The following is a 21539-nucleotide window of genomic DNA, read 5'->3' as shown; positions in this document are numbered from 1 at the left end:
GTTGGCTTCCAGCTTCTATTAGCAAAAATATTGCCTTACAAGAAAAAGCAGGATTTTGTATCCCTGTACACTTAATCTTTACAATAAGATCAAAGGGCACAGTTTTTGTCCTGCTTCCATTTTCATTTTTTTATTGTATTTCAAAAACATGTTTCCATAGTTTCTGAGCCTTTTGGCTAAGATCAACTGTAAAAATATTTTTCCATTTAAACTAAACTCTACATGAATACAGATGGCATGGTAAATGTCCCTGTACATAACCTAACTAGATATACTAATGCTCCATGACACCCTACATTTGTAAAAATACCCAAACAATTTTGACTTTCTGGAGGGGGGGGAGAGGGGGGAGGGAGAAGAAGACACTTTTAAAAAGGAAATTTCAAAGTAGTAGAAAAATACATTTTTAAAACCTTTTAAATTAATTACGTTACATCACAATTTAAATTAAGTCAACATTTAGCTCAGTAATTCTAAAATTATAAATCCTAAATATCATTAAGACAATCAATGTTCAAAAGATGGTTTTCAAGTAATCAACAAGCTTATGCAGCTTTTCTCATCTAATATATCATTAACATCTTTGAAATAACCATGTATTGTTTACGTTAATGAAACTTATTTTATATTAATATCAATCATCCAATCAAATATCAATCAATCGAATATCAATCATCCAATATCAATAACAGAATAAATAACATATTTATATCCACTTACTGCAATCTCTCTACAAGCCGACATGGATATTCCTGTGCCTTCAATTTGCTTCAATGCATATTCCTTTTCATCTTTTCTGCATATGAACACAAAAAAATTACATTTTCAGATTTAAAATTATAATTACAAAAACAATGAAAATGTACTAGTCTCTCAGTGATATGTAAACACTCTCACATGCATGCACTGCTTGTTGTTTCTGATACTTTAACTACAGAAATACAAAATACCAAAATAAATTAATGTCACAAGGAAAATACCAGAAAGAGCCAAAACATAAAATTCAAAATTAAAACAGAATAGAATACTGAACAAGGCACTGGTTTCAAAAAGTAAACAAGCACAGCCCCACTGGTATGGCTTAGTGGTTGAGTGTCAACCTATTAGTCAGGAAATCGTGGTTCTATTCCCCATCAGGGCACGTTCTTGGTTGGGGGCTCAGTCCCCAGTAGGGTGCATGCAGGAGGCAGCCGATTAAATTCTCTCTCATCACTGATGATTGATTCTATTTCTCTCTCTTCTCTCTTCCTCTCCGAAATTAATAAAAATATTTTTTAAAGTAAATAAGCATAAATATCAACTCAAGTACACTACAAGATAATTCTACTCCTATCTTAATTATCTGAAGTCTATGAAAGCTACAAACATAAATGCCAGATGTAAACTCCTATATTTGTTTAAAGTAATTTCATAGTCTCAGAATTGCTTATTAGGAGGGAGAAACTATAGAAGAATATTGACCCGCTGGGAACCCTAGTTCTCACATAGTATAGGGAGCATTCAAAAGCTCCATTAACTCAACATAAAGCCTTGGAAAGACTTAAAAACTCTACCACCATCTTAAGAACTCTTAGAAAAACTAGTAGGAACAGTCAATATTCCAAATAATGGAGGTAGGATCAGGGATTGTGAGGAACCACAGTAGTTACCAGGATGCTTAACCAAGTGAAGACTGCAATTCAAAAATGGTGATAAAGTTCACAAAAATAGTAATAGTATATCAGATCAGTGGCTAGAACCACACAGTATCCTCAGGTACTGACACCAGAATCAGCCACACCAAGGCCCCAGCTGCATGCCACAAATGTGGTTCATATTGAGGGTTGTTCTGATAAGAGTATAACCCATACCCTCTAAATTTTCTTTTGATTATATTAGAGCCTCAGCAAAGTATCACCATGTTTTGCCAAATGATAGTACATAAGTGGTGCCACACCCTGTCCTACTTACCTATTTCGCATTTTCCCCATTCTGCGTTTACAAGCAGATAAATCAGATTAAGAAGTTATAATATGCATTTAAAGCAACTTAAATGCCTTTTGAAGATTTTCACAAACATCTGTTTTGGGCAAATAATTGAGTAATGGTTACTTTCCCCCACAATCGGTGTGAAAATTTATATCCATTACTTTTCCAGTACATGGCATTCAAGATAAATAGCAGTATTTTTTTTTTTACTTTCCTCTTTATTTTTGTTTTCTTTTTTTATAAGCAGCATTTTAATAAAAAGAAAACACACCAGATATTTCTACAGGATGGACTGCTATCAATTAATAAAATAATAATTATGAAGGACATTAGAAACATGAAAAATGTTTACCATTTTCTACTGAGAATTACACAAATTATACCATATAAAAATACTCATATCTCTAGTCATATGTTGAGGTAATATAACTAATGAAAAGTAGTTGTGTTAAGATGGAGAAAGTTACGTTATTAGCTTTAGTACTAACATTAGTAAATGTCTTTTAAGTAAGAATTGAAGGAACAAAGAAAAGAGCCAAAATAATTTGACATCAGAAAACAGTTACCTACTAAAACAATCTTTAGTATTTTCAAAGTGCTATCTTAGGTATGTTTTCAAGAGCAAAGTAAAAAACATGGAAAGCTTAAGTGATCATTTTTCCTTTTTCTCTGTCCTGTTTCCTCCAAACATAAAACTAGACTTCCAAACTACTCATAAGTCACTAAGAAATACAAGCAGCAGGTAACTGAATGTCATTAAAGCCAAATGTCCCACCCCACACCTACAATTAGGGTATCCAAAAAAATGTATACACATTTTGAATAATTAATTATAAACGCAGTGCTTATTAAAATACATTTCTTTTTAAAATTAAGCTATCAGCTGTCACAGTGTACATGCATTTTGGGGGGACACCTTGTGTATGTGTGGGTATGTGAGAGCACTTGTGCCTGAGAATTTAACACAGTGCTTACAATGTAAAGTTCATAATTAGTAATTAAATTAACTAGTAGGCATCTATTACAGAACATTTAAGTATAACAAATTATTAAAATAAAATTATATAAGCTTTCTGAAAAATTTTTAATTTGAAAGCATAATTTTTTAAAACAAGTATTTCAATACTTAGTTTCCCTAAATAAAGTCTTCCAGAAGCTCATGTAATTGCACAGTTTTATTTTTAATACTGTAAAGAATATTACACAATCTGGATGGGTTATCGTTGCTATGGAAACTATAAAATTTTTGCAGTGAATCAAAAAGTACAAAATTAACACATCACATTAATGACTTTAGAATTTTACATTGAGGCTGTCAAAGGCATGTGAAAGCTTGAGCAGAACAGACTGAAGTATAAGCTTCTTATTCTGAATTACGTGGATAGGAACTAGGAACAAACCCAGTAATTATTTCACTTAATAAATTTAAATATTACTTCCATCTGTTAAATTAATAAAATACTCCAAGGTCTGCAAACTTAAGAATTATTTGCAACTTTCAGATTGAGAATCCAAACACATATATCATTACCATTTCGCTTGTATGTTAACTGTCAGGTAGTAAGTGATGATATGGCCCCTCTGAGGTTCACCATATGAACAAGTGGCAGAATCCCAGAGGGCACAGGGGACCCACTTTTACCATGGTACTATGTCAATGCCAATCTTTGGTCACATGCTACAAGGCCCACAAATATTTTAATGGCTAGCACACGGGGTAGGCAAACTTTACTGCTCTCAATCCATGTGAGTGACTCTCTCCAGGAATTCCTTCAAATGGAAATGACAAGTCATCCCCACAGCTTGTATGTCTCAGGCACAGATAATTATTAAACGCCATAGGTATAATTTGTTCTTTTACATAACAAAGCTGAAAAGAGGTGAACTTCACCTATAATGTTATGATGGTATGGCTTTCACAGGCAGCTCAGTTCTTCCTCACAGCTATTTTATTTCTAAATAAAAGCAGTTTATTGTTTACCATAGTAAAGACAGACAAAGCAATTTCAAAGCCTTCGGGTAAACCGCTTTCTAAATTTTAGAGCATGTTAGATGCCATGCTAAGTTAGAGCACCGCATGTTTCAAACAATCAAAGCAGTTTACTAAAAAGTGCAGAACTAAAACTATATAAATCTGTACTATAAACATAGATATATCTAATATAGTAATATTTTTAATTTAATGAATTTAATGACATTTCTCCTAAATGTTAGTAATATATAGCAAAACCAAGAAGGTTTCACTCTCAACAGTCACAAAGAAAGTATTTAACAGGAACATTATGTAACAACAAAATAAAAAAATAAAAAATTTGGCAGACACTGTGATCCTACTACTTTTTCCCTCTGAGACACTATGTTCTGAAAAACTCTTGATGCAAGCAATTCTATAGATAGAAGAAAAAACAAAAAGCACATAGTTGTGCAAACTGTAGAAATCATTGCCTTAAAATTTCTACCAGACTCAGTAGTAATATTTCAATGTAATTCAGGGAAGAATTGCTCAAGCTAAAGAAACAAGTTCAGTAGGAACATGTCTTAAATGAAATCTTAGGAACTGGTTTAATGAAAAAGATAGTCTTATACCTTTCAATAACGTATAAACTTGGTGACCAGCCTCCAGTCACTTTTAAATTTAATGACATTTCTCATATATGTTAGTAATGTACAGCAAAACCATGAAGCACCATGCAGCAGCCTGTATGCACAAGTATGGTTAAGGTCCGGCCAAAACTCCATTTGTTATCATCAAAACTAAACAGATCCAGGGCTTGTTTTTTGTTCCTATCAATAGCACCATAAGGTATTCAGATCAGTTCTGAGCCATCTTTAATCCCAAGAACCTTTGAAGACAAAAATCTACAAGTGTCTTTAAAAAAAAAAAAAGAGGGAATTCAAGCTTAAGCAAGACTGAGAGAAAATTTTTAGTCTTCAAACTAATAGGGTTAAAATCCATTTTTGTTTCTAAGGAAAACAGAAGTACCTAACAAACTTATTTTACATCAACCAACAAACAAACCCTGAGTAAATAGTGCATGCTCAACACTATGCCAAATTCTTTTTCTTTTTTAATTGTGTAATTGTCACCACTATTGAATTCCAGAACATTTTTTTAAAATATAATGATTTTTTACAGAGAGGAAGGGAGAGGGATAGAGAGCTAGAAACATCGATGAGAGAGAAACATCGACCAGCTGCCTCTTGCACACCCCCTACTGGGGATGTGCCCACAACCAAGGTACATGCCCTTGACCGGAATTGAACCCCGGACCTTTCAGTCTGCAGACCGATGCTCTATCCACTGAGCCAAACCAGTTTCGGCAACACTATGCCAAATTCTAAGGGTGAACAAAAATTAGACTACTCTGGATAGCAGAGTTCAAAATCCAGCTGAAAGAGATTCTGGGTGAGTGGGAAATAATAGACAAATAACTGATATGACTCCTTCTGCACTCAAAAGGTATGCATAACAGGAACAGAAAGAATGAAACTAATATTTCTTCCAGAGCTTTAAGAAAGGAAATTAACTACTTGAGTAATGCCTTTAAGAGAACAGTTTCCAGAGGGAAGGGATCAGGAGATACAGAATTCTAGGCAGAAGTGTAGCATGAGAAAAATAAAAGGCATCTTCAGAAAACCACTGGTATTTAGTATGGCTGGCAGCTGGGGGCATGTTGACAAGAGGCAAGAGATGAGAATAGAAAAGTAAAGGGAATGGACCATGTGAGCTAGCAAAAAAGCTTATACTTCATATGTAAACAATGTGGAGCCAGAGGTTTTTAGAACAGAGAAGGTACATTAACAGATCTTTAGTCAGAAGGATAACTGTGATGGTAGACCAAATATTTGGTAGGTTGCATCAAATGTTCATATTAGAAAAGATGAAAAAGATTAGAATAGTGACAGAGGAGAACAAATATGGATTTCAAAAGGCATTTGAATCAGAACTGACAGATTTGATAACCAATTTGATTTTGTAGATCAAAAAAAGATTCCGAAGACAAAGTTTCTACTTTATCTAATTGTGTAAATGATAACACCATTAACCAGAGAAATTATGTGAATTTAAAAAAAAATGGAGACCAGATAATGAGTCTATTCTAAAGGCAACGAAAGTTAGGTATGAAGATTAATCTTAGTAAGAAGAACTGAAATTAGAAGTGTGAAAATCTAATTAATTAGGAGGTTACTGTAAATGTAAGATGGTGAGAACCTGGACTAGTGTAATAGAAAGTTAGCTCCAAAAGGTGAAGAAGCTAGGCCAGCAGCTAGAAGCAGAATTGAGACAAAAATCTTCTAATTCCAAGTCCAACATTCTCCATAACAAAATGGTAACAGTAAGACTAGAGAAAAGAAGGAACACTTGTGACAGTAATTTTTAAGGAGGAGTTGGCAGGAACAAATGAATAAATAATGACTAAGATGATTGGATCAGGTTAAGTCGGGGGTTCTGTGCTTGGCTGATGGGGAAGATGTGTCATTGAAAACAAGAGTTGGGTCAGATCTCAGACTATTCTTCAACTCATAAATGGTTCTTTTACACAGAAAAAATTTTCAACCCAAAATGAAAATATCTGAGAAGCTCCAAGAGGAGATATCCTAAAGATGTTTCTTGAGAGCTATCACAGTAGTTTCAGATTGAAAGGCCTTGAGCCTACATGAGATATTGGATTAGAGGAAGCAACACATAGATGATTATTTTGGTGCCCAAGAAAAAACTTGAGACAAGGAGGAAAGGAGACAGAGAGAGGAAAGAAGAGATAAAAGAACAATTTCTGAGCACTTCTCTCTCACAAACAATTCTATGAATTCATCCTTCAGGTTTTCTTTTCAAAACTGTAAGAGTAAAATTCCAATAATTAAATCATCAGAATAAAAATATCCAAGATGGTACGATATGACCAGTTTTTATAACCACGTGTTACCAGTAAGACATTCTTCAAACAATATGAAACCTGAGTCTTGCCAACAATTTTTTTTTCTTCAAGAACAATGTTGGTGCTCTGACTGGTTTGGCTCAGTGGATAGAGCATCAGCTTGCGGACTGAAGGGTCCCAGGTTTGATTCCAGTCAGGGGTATGTGCCTTGGTTGTGGGCACATCCCCAGTAGGGGGTGTGCAGAAGGCAGCTGATCGATGTTTCTCTCTCATCAAAGTTTCTAACTATGTATCCCTCTCCCTTCCTCTCTGTAAAAAATCAATAAAAATATATTACAAAAAAGAAGAATGTTGGCATAAATCCATGTTATATCCTTTTTCTTTATTTTTTAAAATATATTTTATTGATTTTTTACAGAGATAAAGGGAGAGGGATAGATTTATGATGATTTGGCTTAGCTGATTAAGAGACCTCCACATCACACACACAAAATTTCATAAACTCAATATTCACACAGCCTGGTAGTAATGATTCCTTACTTGGAAACTCTTTATTATGTAATACCATAATATTTTTTTTTAAAAATTTATCATGAAATTTTCCTAAAATGAGCAAATAAATGACAGCCTGGCCAGTGTTGCACAGTGGTTGGAGCATTGTGGACTGTGTCCCGCGTTCAATTCCAGTCAAGGGCACATACCTCAGTTGCAAGTTCCCTGACCTTAGCTGGGGGTGTGCAAGAGGCTACCAAACAATGTGTCTCTCTCACATGGATGTTTCTCTCTATATCTCCCTTTCCCTTCCACTCTCCTTAAAATTCAATGAAAAAGGAAAAATATCCTTGGTGAGTTTTAACCAAAAAAATAAAAACAGCTATAAAAGTTTCTGTATATTATTTAGAGCTAACAAAGTGCCTTGCAAATAGTAGAAACTCAACTATTGTTGAATTGAAATAAACTTATTAGTCTTTTTTAAATGATTTTAGAAAGAGATGAAGGGAGAGAGAGAAACATCGATTTGTTGTTCCACTTATTTATGCATTCATTGATTGATTCTTGTATGTGCCCTGTAGGAAGCAAACCTGAAACATTATATATCAAAAGAGAAATTAATAGTCAAGATGTCAACAGCAATACTTAATACTTAAATATATAGTTTTCACCATACTATTGAACGTTCTGCCAAACCTAGACTACTGAGGAATCTTCTTTTGATAAAATTTAGGTTTTGCATGTTTTTCAAAGCTGATCTTAACTATTGTGACAACACAGAATGTGATATTATAAGAAATATATATTTCAAACTTCCTCCACGGTTCCTGGCTCACAGCTCCTAAAAGCCCTGTAATTTCCTAAGTGATTAGAGCATAGAGTACCTTTTACCATAATATATCATTTTTGTTCCAGAATAGCTCCAGAAGGATAAATGAAAAAAAGTTATTCATAAAAAGCCCCTTTCAACCACACCTGAGTTTTGGAAAGTCCCTAGCTAACCAGTGGACAGGTGGCTGGTTGTCAGGGAAACATATCAGGTGATTACAACTTTCAGCCCTTCCCACCCCGAGAGGGACTAGGCAGGCGTCTTCAAACTACGGCCTGAGGGCCACATGCGGCCCGCAGAGGAGTCTGATCCGGCCCACCAGGTTTTTTGGGCAGTGAGCGCAGCCGAGGTGTTACAGTAGGAGTTAATAGTTCATATAGTCCGGCCCTCCAGCTCTCTGAGGGACCGTGATCTGGCCCCCACTTTAAAAAGTTTGAGGACCCCTGGTAGAGGTTGAATTACCAATGGTCACAATTTAATCAATCATGCCTACATATTGAATACGCCACAAAAATCCCTAAAGTACGGAGTTCAGAGAGCATCTAGGTTGGTGAATCAGAACATGTTCACTTGCCGGAAGGGGAGCACACCCCAAACTTCATAGGGATAAAAGTTCCTGTGCTTGGGACCCTTCCAGGTATAGGCCCAACCCTATGTATCCTTCATGTGGCTGTTCATTTTTATCCTTTATATGTTCTTTGTAATAAACCAGTAATCTAGTAGGATTACTAGATTTCCTGAGTTGTGAGGCATTTAATAAATGAATCTGAGGAGGGAGTCATGGGAACTTCTGATTTGAAGCCAAGTCGGAAAGAAAGTGGGGACATCTAACTTGGGGACCCAACACTTGTGCCTAGCATCTAAAGTGAACTGGGCTTACCTGTGCAGTCTGTACCAACTCCAAGTAATTAGTGTCAAAACTGATTTAAAACTGTAGAATACCCAGCTGGTGTCAGAGAGTTAGTCAGTATTGGGGGGGGGGCGGGGGGGGGAGACACATTATCTGGTATCAGAAGTATTCTGGGGAATGTTGGATGTAAGTGGAGTTGTGAATAGAGAAGCAGAATTTTCTTTTTCAGAAAAACTAGTTCCTAATACTATAGTAAGTACCCTTACCAGAACCCAAACCTTTTGAGCCATTATAATCCACAATTTCTTAAATAAACTTGAAAGAAAAAAGTGAACTCCTTCAAAGAACTTTACTTGAAACATAAAAAAGTCAGCTATTAGCTATTAAGAATTACTTTTCTCCTAAAAGTTTCCATATAGTTTGACCTGAATTAGTCTGTATAAAAACTCAGGTAAACCTAATGTTAAGTATCAATTCATAATTTACAAGGAAAAACAGTATTTTTTCTTTTAATATTGAATCATCCTTAAGACATAAAAATACTACCCAGTATCACAACGCATTTATAAGAGTTATTAATAACTGTTACATTTATATATTAGTACAAAGCAGTCATCATTCTAACAGCCTCAGTTACATGAACTCTTTTAATTCTCATAACATACTGTGAAGCACGTACTTTTACTGCCCCCTTTGTACAGATAAGGCCACTAAGCAGAGAGGTTAAGAAACTCACTACAGATCACCCAGTTAGTTAAGTGGAAGTCTGGCTCCAGAGTTTGTGTGCTTTTAATCACCACAGTTTCATTTCTCTCTATTCCTCTTCTGGGGAAAGGGAATGGCATGTGTCAGGCTCAGAGACAAAAGAGCACAGTGCATGTGAAGTTCAGTAAGGCTGGCTTAGAACAGAGGGAAGTAAGTTAAAGCTGAAGAAGGAGGCAGAAACAAATCAAGCAGAATAGGCAAGCCCACAGTAAAACAAGCTGGACTACATCTCAAGGAAAAAAGGATTTTAAATACTCTGTGCTTTTGTGAATAGATTGGAGGTGAATAGGACACAAGAAGACTTAAGAGGTAGTTAAGAGGTCTTTGCAGTAATTTAAGAGATAATTATAATCTAAATTAGGATGGTGGCAGAGGAATGGCTGAAATATGATATCATTAGGAAACAGCATCAACTGAACACGTGGTTAAGAAACAAAAGAAAAGCAAGCATGATTCTGTTTCTGGCTTAGATAACTGAGTGACCGTGGTGCCACTGAGTTAAGAAATAAAAGAAAAAGAAAAAGACTGGTAGTTTTAGAAAAATTAAAGCTGAGAGTACTGTGGTGTTGTCTGAATGGAGATGTCTGAAAGGCATTTTGATGAATTTGTACTTAGAAGGAAGATATGGACTGGAGATAGAAATACGAAAATATTTAGAAATTGAAAATGTAAGAATAGAGGAGAGAACAGAACTCAAGGACGTCATTGAAGAAAAAAGATACCACAGTATTAATAATGTACACCACACTATCCCATGCTTAACACTGCTAAGTGGCTTCCAATTATTTCACTCTGGTCTCCCCACTAAGTTCACTGAAAGCTGTTATACCTCCTATAGACTTTTGCAATTTCACAACTTTTAAAATATTAAAAGTTGTTTGAGGTACTTAATCAACTGAGATATGGAGAACAGATAAATACAATATCCTTGATTTTAGGAAAATCCTTTTATAAAATCCTTTGATCTTCCATTTTTTTCTCTGGGTTTTTGCTCTCTCTGTACTTGTTGCACTAATTGCTCTAACCCAGCAGACAACTGATAATATAGGAGTTATGTAATGGTGCGGTGATCTACTCTCTCATTTTCAACACCTAATAGCAAATTAATTTAAGAGGAAAACAAAGGAGCCGAAACCAGTTTGGCTCAGTGGATAGAGCATCAGCCTGCGGACTGAAAGGTCCCAGGTTAGATTCCGGTCAAGGGCATGTACCTTGGTTGCGGGCACATCCCCAGTATGGGGTGTGCAAGAGGCAGCTGATCGATGATTCTCTCTCATCGATGTTTCAAACTCTCTATCCCTCTCTCTTCCTCTCTGTAAAAAAATCAATAAAATATATTTTTTTTAAAAAAGAGGAAAACAGAGGAGAGTGGTACTCATTTAAAATAAAAGACAAAATTTGTTCTATAGCATTTTACTACTATGATATAAATTTTTTTAAACATATTTTATTGATTTTTTTTACAGAGAGGAAGAGAGAGGGATAGAGAGTTAGAAACATCGATGAGAGAGAATCATCGATCAGCTGCCTCTTGCACACCCCCTATTGAGGATGTGCCCGCAACCAAGGTACATGCCCTTGACCGGAATCGAACCTGGGACCTTTCAGTCCACAGGCCAATGCTCTATCCACTGAGCCAAACCGGTTTCAGCTATGATATAAATTTTATTATAGTTTTATACTACACTGTCAAATCACAAAATACTTGCTGTTTTGGCTCTGTCTTTTCCATTTTCCACACTCACTGATGTCTCTGATCTCTCTCCCTTTTCCTCTTCCTCCTTTCCTCCCTTCCATTCTTCCTTCAAGACAATGTCAAGCTTCCAGAAATTTATGAACACTCTAGCCCAGTGGTTGGCAAACTCATTAGTCAACAGCCAAATATCAAAAGTACAACAATTAAAATTTCTTTTGAGAGCCAAATTTTTAAAATATATTTTATTGATTTTTCACAGAGAGGAAGGGAGAGGGATAGAGAGTTAGAAACATCCAATGAGAGAGAAATGCCAATCAGCACATCTCTTACTGGGGATGTGCCTGCAACCAAGGAACATGCCCTTGACCGGAATCAAACCTGGGACCTTTCAGTCCGCAGGCCGATGCTCTATCCACTGAGCCAAACCGGTTTCAGCGAGAGCCAAATTTTTTAAACTTAAACTATATAGGTAGGTACACTGTTATTAATTAGAGTACTCCTAAGCTGGTCTTTGCTAAAAACTCAAGAGGACAAAGAGCCAGAGCCGCATGTGGCTTACGAGCCACAGTTTGCTAATCACTGAGCCACAGTTTGCTAATCACTGCTCTAGCCTAAGGCCAAACCTCTCTTCTCTGCGTTCTCTAAGCACATCTCTATTCTATAGGCATGACATTCATCCCATACCACTTTGTATGGTAACTTTTCTATAGTGTGTGATTTAAAGAGCTTAAGGCATGGAATCATACATCTATTATACTAAGTGGCAGAGCTAATAAGTTATACCCACGTTACTAGTTTTTGCATTTGCAAGTTGTAAATAATAATTCTAACACAAGAGAATTGTTTTAATGATAAATGAGATCACATAACTAACTTACCTAGCACAGTGTCAGCACCCACTTCCTGCTCATTGAAGTTCCTACATCAAAACTATAAACTTTTCTTAAAGGAGTATGAAAGAAATCTGTGACTAGATACTTCAATTAAAACATTCATGAAGGACACAAGAATATGACTTTTTAGCAAACAAATAATCAGCAAAAAATTTGAACATTGCTGGCACCGGTTTGGCTCAGTGGATAGAGCGTTGGCCTGCGGACTGAAAGGTTCTGGGTTCAATTCCGGTCAAGGGCATGTACCTTGGCTGCGGGCACATCCTCAGTAGGGGGTGTGCAAGAGGCAGCTTGTCGATAATTCTCTCTCATCGATGTTTCTAACTCTCTATCCCTCTCTCTTCCTCTCTGTGAAAAATCAATAAAATAAAAAAAATAAAAAAATTTGAACATGAAATTTGAAATTCAGCTTGTCTCATTTTCGGTTCTTATAAGTATATTTCTAGTAGGGCATGATCTCACTCATCTAGGGGAAATTTTGAACAACATAGTCTGATGAACAAGAACAGACCCAGTTTTAAGGTTGACTGAGTGCCTTAAGAGGCTAACACAGAAGGGTACATGAAGCAAGTCTCCATAAAACCCAGAGAAGAGGTGGCAAAACTCCTCTCTGGATCCTGTCTGGAGTCACAGCTGAAAAAAAAAAAAAAAAGAACAGACCCAGATACAAGGAGGCATGGATTAGACTGTCGGACCTTAGAGAGTGTGTAGGGGAAGGTAAGGATAAAGGGAAGAAATCAACCAAAGGACTTGTGTGCATACATATGAGCCTAACCAGTGGTCAAGTACAACAGGGGGGTGGAGCATGTGTAGAGAGGGGTGGGGGATGGGAATTAAGGGATGAGGACAAATATGTGATTCCCTAATCAATAAAGAAATTAAAAAAAAAGAAATTTGAAATTCACATTTCCTATATGGATAATAAATTTCTATCATTATCATGTATGTCTTTATAGACATCACAATACCTTACAACTAACAATAAAATAGTTGGTCAATTCATGAATTGGAGGGCTGATATTATTATCTGCCTTTTCTAATAAAATAGAGGTTGACAGAGTCTAAATTAGTTTGTTATTCAATACATACTTATGCACCTTGAACACTACGAGGGTTGCAATAAGGTATATACTAGTATAGTGTTTGCCCTACTGGGGTTCACAAGAGTGTAGAGGAACTTAATTAGCCATGTGCATAGTTACTAAATATAAGGCATTATATGAAAACTTCCTGAATTCCATAATTTAAAATATTTTTATCGCCATCAATTTAATCCCATCTGACTCACAGAAGTTTAGGTGAGGGGAAGGGGGTGGGAAAAGGAATTCTCCTCTGACATGCTATGAGTACTACTTTACATCTTTTATACTATTGATTAGAGTAATCTATCAAGATTATCATACTTCATGAGAAACTAGATGGTTTCTCCACTAAGATCAGGCAAATGTCTGTTGTCACCACTCCTATTCAATCTCATACTGGAAATCCTAGCTAATACAATAAAATAAGAAAAGGAAGGAAGTATGCTAATTGAGAAGGGGGAAAAACTGTTTTTGTTCATAAATGATGTGATTGTCTTTAGAGAAAATCCCAAATAATCAACAAGGAACTCCTAGAACAAGAAAACAATTATAGTAATGTTGTAGAATACAACTTTAACATACAAAAGTCAATCTTAATCTGTGTTAAACTAATTAAGTCAGCTAGCCTCACCTTGCCAACTCCCTAAGACTCCACCTCATCACAAAGGTGGGTCCCACAGACCCCAGGCGGGTACTGGCTGGCCTTGGTATACAATGAAACTTTTATGAGTGATCTAGATGCACCACTGGTATATAGTTAAAATCTGTATCAAACTGTTGAACACCACTGGCCCCTACCTGATGACTCACTGAAAATCTACCTTATGCAATTTCCATACTTACTGCCAGTGTCTCTTCCAGTGACTAAGCTTAGTAGACAGCCAATAGATTGTGGCAGATCTCGAGGTGCCTTGGGCCTTTTGCTGACCTGTCCCTGGACTCAAGTGGGTTGGAAACCAGCCTTGGTATGCAGCTCCCCCACCCTCCCCACCAGGTGCACCCAGGACCAGCAGAGGCAACCAGGAATTGTGGATCACTTTGTAGCTCCAAACAGGTGGCCAGAGCTAGTCACAAGCGGCATCTGACAATAATCTACACCAAAGGCCCTCCCAAGAGGCCCCAGAACCAAAACACCACAGGGCAGACTTCAGATCACATCAGAACATGACCTAACTGGCACCACAAATGGCACACCCAAAGGGAGATCTCAACAGGCACCAGACACTGCTGGGGCAAATTCCACTTTCTGGGGTCAAACCCCTGCACAGCAGCTCATACACTGTTATAGGGTCCATCCTCATAGCCAGCCAGCCTGAAGGTCAACATCACCCACAGATGGGCCAACAGTAATCAAGGCTCAAATACAACAGGAGAGCTCCCATACCCACACAGAGACATTCCTGGAACACCTGGGAGACTATACCACTGACCCTATAGAACACCCACTACAGAAGACCACCCTACCAAGACTGGGAGACATAGCAGATATATCTAACACAGAGAAACAAATATGGAGAGGCAGCCAAAATGGGGAGACAAAGAAAGATGCCCCAAAAGAAAGAGTAAGAAAATTCTCCAGAAAAAGAAATTAAATGAAATGGAGGCAAGCAATCTATGGTTATAAGGATGCTCAAGGAACTTAGGGGAAGAATAGATGAACTCAGTAAGAACCTCTACAAAGAGATAGTAAGCAAAAAAAAGAGGACAGAAACCATAAAAAAGAACTAGTCAGAAATGAAGAACCCAGTATATATATATAAAGAAGAACACATTAGAAGGAATCAACAACAGGTTAGATGAAGCAGAGGATCAAATCAGCAATTTTGAAGACAGAGTAACAGAAAATGCTATCAGAGAAAAAAAAAATGTTAAAAGAAGAAATAAGAATAATTTCAAGGATCTCTGGGACAACATCAAGCATAACATCTGCATCACTAGGGTATCTAAAGGGGAAGGAAGGGAGTAAGGAACTGAGAACCTATTTGAAGAAATAATGACTAAAAACTTCCTTACACTTGTCAAGGAAAAAGACACACAAGAACAGGAAACATAGAGAGCAAGACACATCATAATTAAGATGGCAAAGGTTAAAGACAAAAAGAGAATCTTAAAAGCAGCAACCGAAAAACAGTTACCTACAAGGAAGCTCCGGTAAGACTGCCAGCTGATTTCTCAACAAAAACATTTCAGGAAAGAAGGGATTGGCATAAAATATTCAAAGGGATAAAAAGCAAGGAGCTACAACTAAGATGAGACCCAGAAAGGCTATCATTTAAAACTGAAAGAGGAAAAACAAAAATTGAAGGGGAAGCAGACAACTTCCCAGGCAAGAAATACCACCAAACCAGTATTACAAAAAATGTTAAAAGAGACTTCTTTAAGAAGAAAAAAAAGTAAAAAGAAGGCATCATTATAAGAAATATAATAACAGTAAATGTAATATACACCTATCAATAATCACTTTAAAGGTAAATGAATTAGCTTGGCCGGTGTAGCTCGATGGTTGAGCAGTGATATATGAACCGGAGATTATGGTCTGATTCCTGGTCAGGATACAAGCTCAATTCCCAGTGGGGGGAGGCTTGTGGAAAGCGGCCAACTGATGATTCTCTCTCATCATTGATGTTACTGTCTCTCCCTCCCTCTTCCTCTCTCAAATCAATAAATATGTGTGTGTGTGTGTGTAAATGAATTAATATATATGAATAATATATAAAAATAAGTATATATATTTATATATATATATACACATAAATAATATACTATATAAATAAAGGTAAGTGAATTAAATGTTCCAATCAAAAGACATGGTGGCTCAGTTGGTTGGAATGTTATTCAGTGCACCAAAAGGTTAAAGGTTCGTCCAAACCTGTTTGGCTCAGTGGATAGAGCGTCGGCCTGCGGAATGAAGGGTCCCGGGTTCGATTCTGGTCAAGGGCATGTACCTTGGTTGCGGGTACGTCCCCAGTAAGGGGCGTGCAAGAGGCAGCTAATCGATGACTCTCTCTCATCGATGTTTCTAACTCTCTATCCCTCTCCCTTCCTCTCTGTAAAAAATCAATAAAATATATTTAAAAAAAAAAAAAAAAAGGTTGAAGGTTCAATTCCTGGTCAGGGCACATCCTGGGTTGTGGGTTCAATCCCTGGTCAGGGCATGTGCTAGAGTCAACCAATGGATGTTTCTCTCTCTCTCTCTCTCTCTCTCTCTCTCTCTCTCTCTCTCTCTCTCTCTCTCTTTCTCTCTCTTTCCTCCCCCCTCTCTCCCCCCCTCCCCAATTTCCTCTCTCTCTAAAACATCAGTAGAAACATCCTCGGATGCAGATTAAAGAGGGGGGAAGGGGGAACATAGGATTGCTAAATGGAAAACAATACCCATATATATGCTATCTACAAGAGACCCACTGAAGAATGAAAGACACACACACAGTAATGGGATAGACAGACAAAACAGACTTTACAACAAAGGATATAATAGACAAAAAAAACAAACAAACAAAAAAAAAACATTACATAATGATAAAGGGATCAATCCAACAAGAGGATATAACTTTTATAAATATTTATGCATCCAACATAGGAGCACCTAAGTATATAGCGCAACCTTGATAAACATAAAAGCAGAGAGGGACAGTAATAAAGTCATAGTAGGAGATTTTAACACTCCATTGACATCAATGGATAGATCTTCCAGACAGATCAAAAAGGAAATAGCAATCTTAAATGACACACTGGACTGATGGATTTAATTGAAATTTTCAGAGCAATTCACCCCAAACAAAATTGAAACATACTCATAGACACAGAGAACAGACTGATAGTCGCTAGAGGGGAGAGGGGTTGGAAAGCTGGGTGAAAAAAAGTGAAGGAATTAAGAAATACAAATTGGTAATTACAAAATAGTCACAGGAACATAAGGTACAACACAGGGAATATAGTCAATGGTATTGAAGTGACTATGAGTGGTGCCAGGTGGGTGCTGAAGTGTTGGGGGAACACGTTGTGGAGTGTATGACTGCCTAGCCACTGTGCTGTGTGCCTGAAACTAATGCAAAATAATACTGAATGTAAGCTGTAATTGAAAAATAAAATTTATAAAAGAATGAATCTCTGCAAAAGACACTTCTAAGAGACTAAAAAGATAAGCTACAAATTGAGAGAAAATATTTGCAAAACATTTATCTGTTAAAAGACCTGCATCCAAAATACTTGATTTAATATTGTTAAAACTCAACAATAAGACAAAAGACCCAATTTAAAAATGGACAAAATGGGGGGGAGGGGGGGGGAAATGGTGACGGAAAAATAAAACAAAATAAGTGGGCAAAAGATCTGAACAGACATCTCACTAAAGACATGCAGATGGCATGCATATGAAAAGATACTTAGCATCATGTCATTAGAGGGTCACAAGTTAAACAACAATGAGACACCATACACATCTACTTGAATGGCCACAATCCAGGACACTGCCAACATCAAATGCTAAGAAGAATATGGAGCAATAAGAAAACTCATTCATTGCTGGTGCGAATGCAAAAAGGTAAGTCACTTTGGAAGGAAGTTTGACAGTTTCTTATAAAACTAAACATACTCTTACCATATAATCCAGCAATTACACTCCTTGGTATTTACCCAAATAAACTAAAAACTTACACCCACACAAAATCTGCACACAAATGTTTATAGCAGCTTTACTCATTAATTGCCAAAACTTGGAACAACCAAGATATCCTTGAGTAGATGAATGGATAATAACCATGGAATGCTATTCAGTGCTAAAAAGGAATGGGAAATCAAGCTATGAAAAGGCTTGGAGGAACCTTAAATGCTAATTACAAAATGAAAGAAGCTAATCTGAAAAGGCTATATGATTACAATGATGACATTGTGGAAAAGTTGTAAAAACACTATAGAGACAGAGAGAGATTAGTGGTTGTCAGAAGGAGGGAGCCTGGGATGAATGGGTGGAGCACAGAGTATGTTTAGGGCAGTAAAGCTATTCTGTATGATGTTGTAATGGTGGGTACATGTCATTGTACATTTGTCAAGTGCAACATTAAGAGTGAACCTTAAGGTAAACTATAGATCATAGTTAATTAATAATGTAGCAATATTAGCGCGTCAATTGTAGCAAATGTGCCACACTAAAGCAAAATATTAATCATAGGGATGTGGGGAGAGGGGAAGGACTCTGTATTTTCCACTCAAACCTAAAACTGCTTTAAAAAATAAAGTCCATTATGTTTTTTAAAATATTTTTAAACCATTCATTTCATCAATCTTTCTCATAGAAGTAGGGAGATGAGGACCCAGAGAGCAGTCTTCCTATGCCTTAATATGGGCAGTACTTTATACATCTTAATACTATCATTATACTATTGATTAGAATTATCAATTGATATTCTCAATTGGCAACAAAATACACCATATTCATATTAGCTAAACAAATATAACACTGAATAATTCAACTGTGGTGAAAACAACCAACTATCCTGAAAGTGAAATATAAAAAGGCCTTTTAAGAAATTACTTTCAACCTATTATTGGTAAATATCCTCAAAATGGCTACTTAAAAAAGTCAAAGAAAGGAGAAACAGCGTAAGTAAGAGGTAAAATTGTAGCTAACTTCAATAAATACCTAAAAATCATCTATTCTCTCTAGTTTATAAAGTAGCTTCTCTTAATAGGAGGAAAAGAAAAGAAATAGTGAAACAGGGTTGATAATAAAATGGAGTGGTCCTGTACATAGTAGAAATTTAATAAAAATGTACTATCCTAATTTCACATAAGGTGCACATTTAAATGTACAGCCATTTACTTGATATCAAAATACATATAATTTCCAGAAAAAATAAGAAAACATTCCTCTAATTCCCATTCAGAATCTAACTAGCCACATTATTAACTTTATGTCTAAGATTACAACTTTGTTAGCTGCTATAGATCTTTTAAAAAAAAACAAAACACTATTCAGTTATCACCTGAAAGAAGTTCATAAATGGTTTCATAAATTCACAGAAAGCACTATCTATATTATTTGGCACATAAATGGGAAAATATTTCTATTTTTTGTAAAAATCAAAGAAACATTACCCAAAGAAGTATTATATCACATTATTTTCTTAAAAAGTAACTCATTAAGAAGGTTTCTATAAAAACATATTTTACAAGTATGTGGGATGTGTTTGTTTCTCTACTGAAACAAGAACTAACTTGAGAGAAGAGCATATTAACAAGTTCTGAAGAGAGAGATAATTAGCATATTGGAAACTAACAGTTTTGGCACATGGGACCTATAGCAAGAATGTCTATCCTCCAGTAATGAGTCATATGCTAAGCTGTCTTTCTATATATTGTGAAGCAATATTTCAGCAAAAGGAGCAGCAGGGAAGAATACACATATGAATAATAACTTGGACAACTTCCCAGGAAGAAATCATAGTGAAGTTAGGTCTGAGAAAGTTAGATAGCATTTACTACAAGTTACACTAACATTATCGTTTCTTAATCACTCTTACTCTTTAGTTAACAGCAGAGATAAAGTGTTCCTTTCTTTAATAGAATTTAGTAATACAGAATAAGATTATACAATTATTAGCTTGGTTTTAATTTTTGTGACAGTGAATTCCTAATGAATCATTCTAAATTATTTTATGATGACATTTGTGAAAAGTTCTCACCTGTCACATACCCACCCCAGCACACACACACAATGACACCAGAAGGCAAACACTCTGCTTTACCTTCTGCTGAAAAGTCTGCAACCTCCAACGCTTGAGGTCCATACACGAAGCCCTCCTGGAATCTATGAACACAGCAGAGGCAAAAGGCAGAGAAGTTTATGTAGATTTAAAGTTACACTGCCCAAACATAAAATGCCAAATGACTATCACAAGTCTACATATCTGCCAAGGAAATCAGATTTTAGCTTTGACGATGAGCAAAGCAACAATATGTTGATAATTTTCAGAGTTCATTATATATTATGCAGCTAATTATATGGGAAAAAGTTGAGCCCTAACTAATTTATATTCTCACCAACAGAAGTGATTTACACTATGAGAAATGCTAACAGACCAACTATGTATAAATTCATATATGCTGAAAGCAACAATTTAATCTTTAAAAGTATCTGAAGGAGGTGATACATATATGAGAAATATAAAAGAAATTAAATGGAAAAATATACTTCACAAAATGAAAGTTACCTACAACTCAAGGTACATTCTTTCTTAGGACCAGAAAGTGTTGGGAATATAAGAGAAAAACAATTAGAAATGGACTTGGAAATGGACAAAAGCAGAGGGAAGAAGGGAAAAATAGAACTGTAAAGACAGTCTAATGCCAAGATTTAATTTAAGTCTGACAATACTATTGAAATAAGCAAGGTATACTACATATGGGGGAAATCTACTCTGTCCCAATATTATAAAATAAATATAAGTATGAAACTTGGAAAGCTTTTCAGAACACATTCATGTAAAAGTTAACCAGGTAAAATATTTAGATCTCAAATTTCACCTCTTCCTTTTCTGATGACAAAAATAAAAGATTACAAAATACAGCTGGTATGTAAGAAAATAAATCAAATAATTTTTAGTAGTTTTTAAATTTGAGAGGGGCCAAGACCGGTTTGGCTCAATGGATAGAGCGTTGGCTTGGGGACTGAAGGGTCCCGGGTTCGATTCCGGTCAAGGGCATGTACCTTGGTTGCGGGCATATCCCCAGTAGGGGGTGTGCAAGAGGCAGCTGATCGATCACTCTCTCTCATCAATGTTTCTAACTCTCTATCTCTCTCCCTTCCTTTCTGTACAAAATCAATAAAATATATTTTTTTAAAAATTTGAGAGGGGCAGATAATATTTATGTACTATTTAGAAATCCTTGAAAATATAATCAAATTAGGAAAGAAGGAACAAAGCATTATCTTAAAACATGATGATATGTCAATAAAGAAATATACTATTATACACTGGCCCTGAAGTCAGGTGGCTTGAGTTCAAGTTCCAGCTAAATCACCTAATAGCTTTGTGACATCAGGCATTTCTCTTAACCTTCCATTACAACCAGAAGTTGTTTAATGAGAA

At 36.1% G+C, this 21539-nt stretch overlaps 1 protein-coding gene and 1 non-coding gene across 6 annotated transcripts in view; one reads left to right on the top strand and one right to left on the bottom strand.

The window, feature by feature from the left end:
- CDK19 (cyclin dependent kinase 19) overlaps positions 1–21539 on the bottom strand; it is an 88645-nt gene that overhangs the window by 48657 nt on the left and 18449 nt on the right. For 2 of the 5 annotated variants that reach the window (XM_036414582.2, XM_045573364.1), the window contains exons 2-3: positions 20196–20257; positions 721–796 (exon numbers count right to left, since the gene is read on the bottom strand). In XM_036414582.2, the coding sequence (XP_036270475.1) occupies positions 721–744 (24 nt within the window). In that variant the 5' untranslated portion in view covers positions 745–796; positions 20196–20257. Of the gene's footprint in view, positions 1–720; positions 798–4307; positions 4356–20195; positions 20258–21539 lie in introns of all 5 variants that reach the window. The other 3 variants (XM_036414580.2, XM_045573363.1, XM_045573362.1) reach the window with 2 other exon arrangements.
- LOC118706254 lies at positions 12879–13005 on the top strand. Its single transcript, XR_004983969.1, has one exon. It is a non-coding gene; the product is annotated as a small nucleolar RNA SNORA26 (small nucleolar RNA).

Source organism: Pipistrellus kuhlii, unplaced genomic scaffold (assembly GCF_014108245.1).
Source record: "Pipistrellus kuhlii isolate mPipKuh1 unplaced genomic scaffold, mPipKuh1.p scaffold_m20_p_5, whole genome shotgun sequence".
Classification (NCBI taxonomy): Eukaryota; Metazoa; Chordata; class Mammalia; order Chiroptera; family Vespertilionidae; genus Pipistrellus; species Pipistrellus kuhlii.
This window is presented reverse-complemented; position numbering and strand designations above follow the sequence as displayed.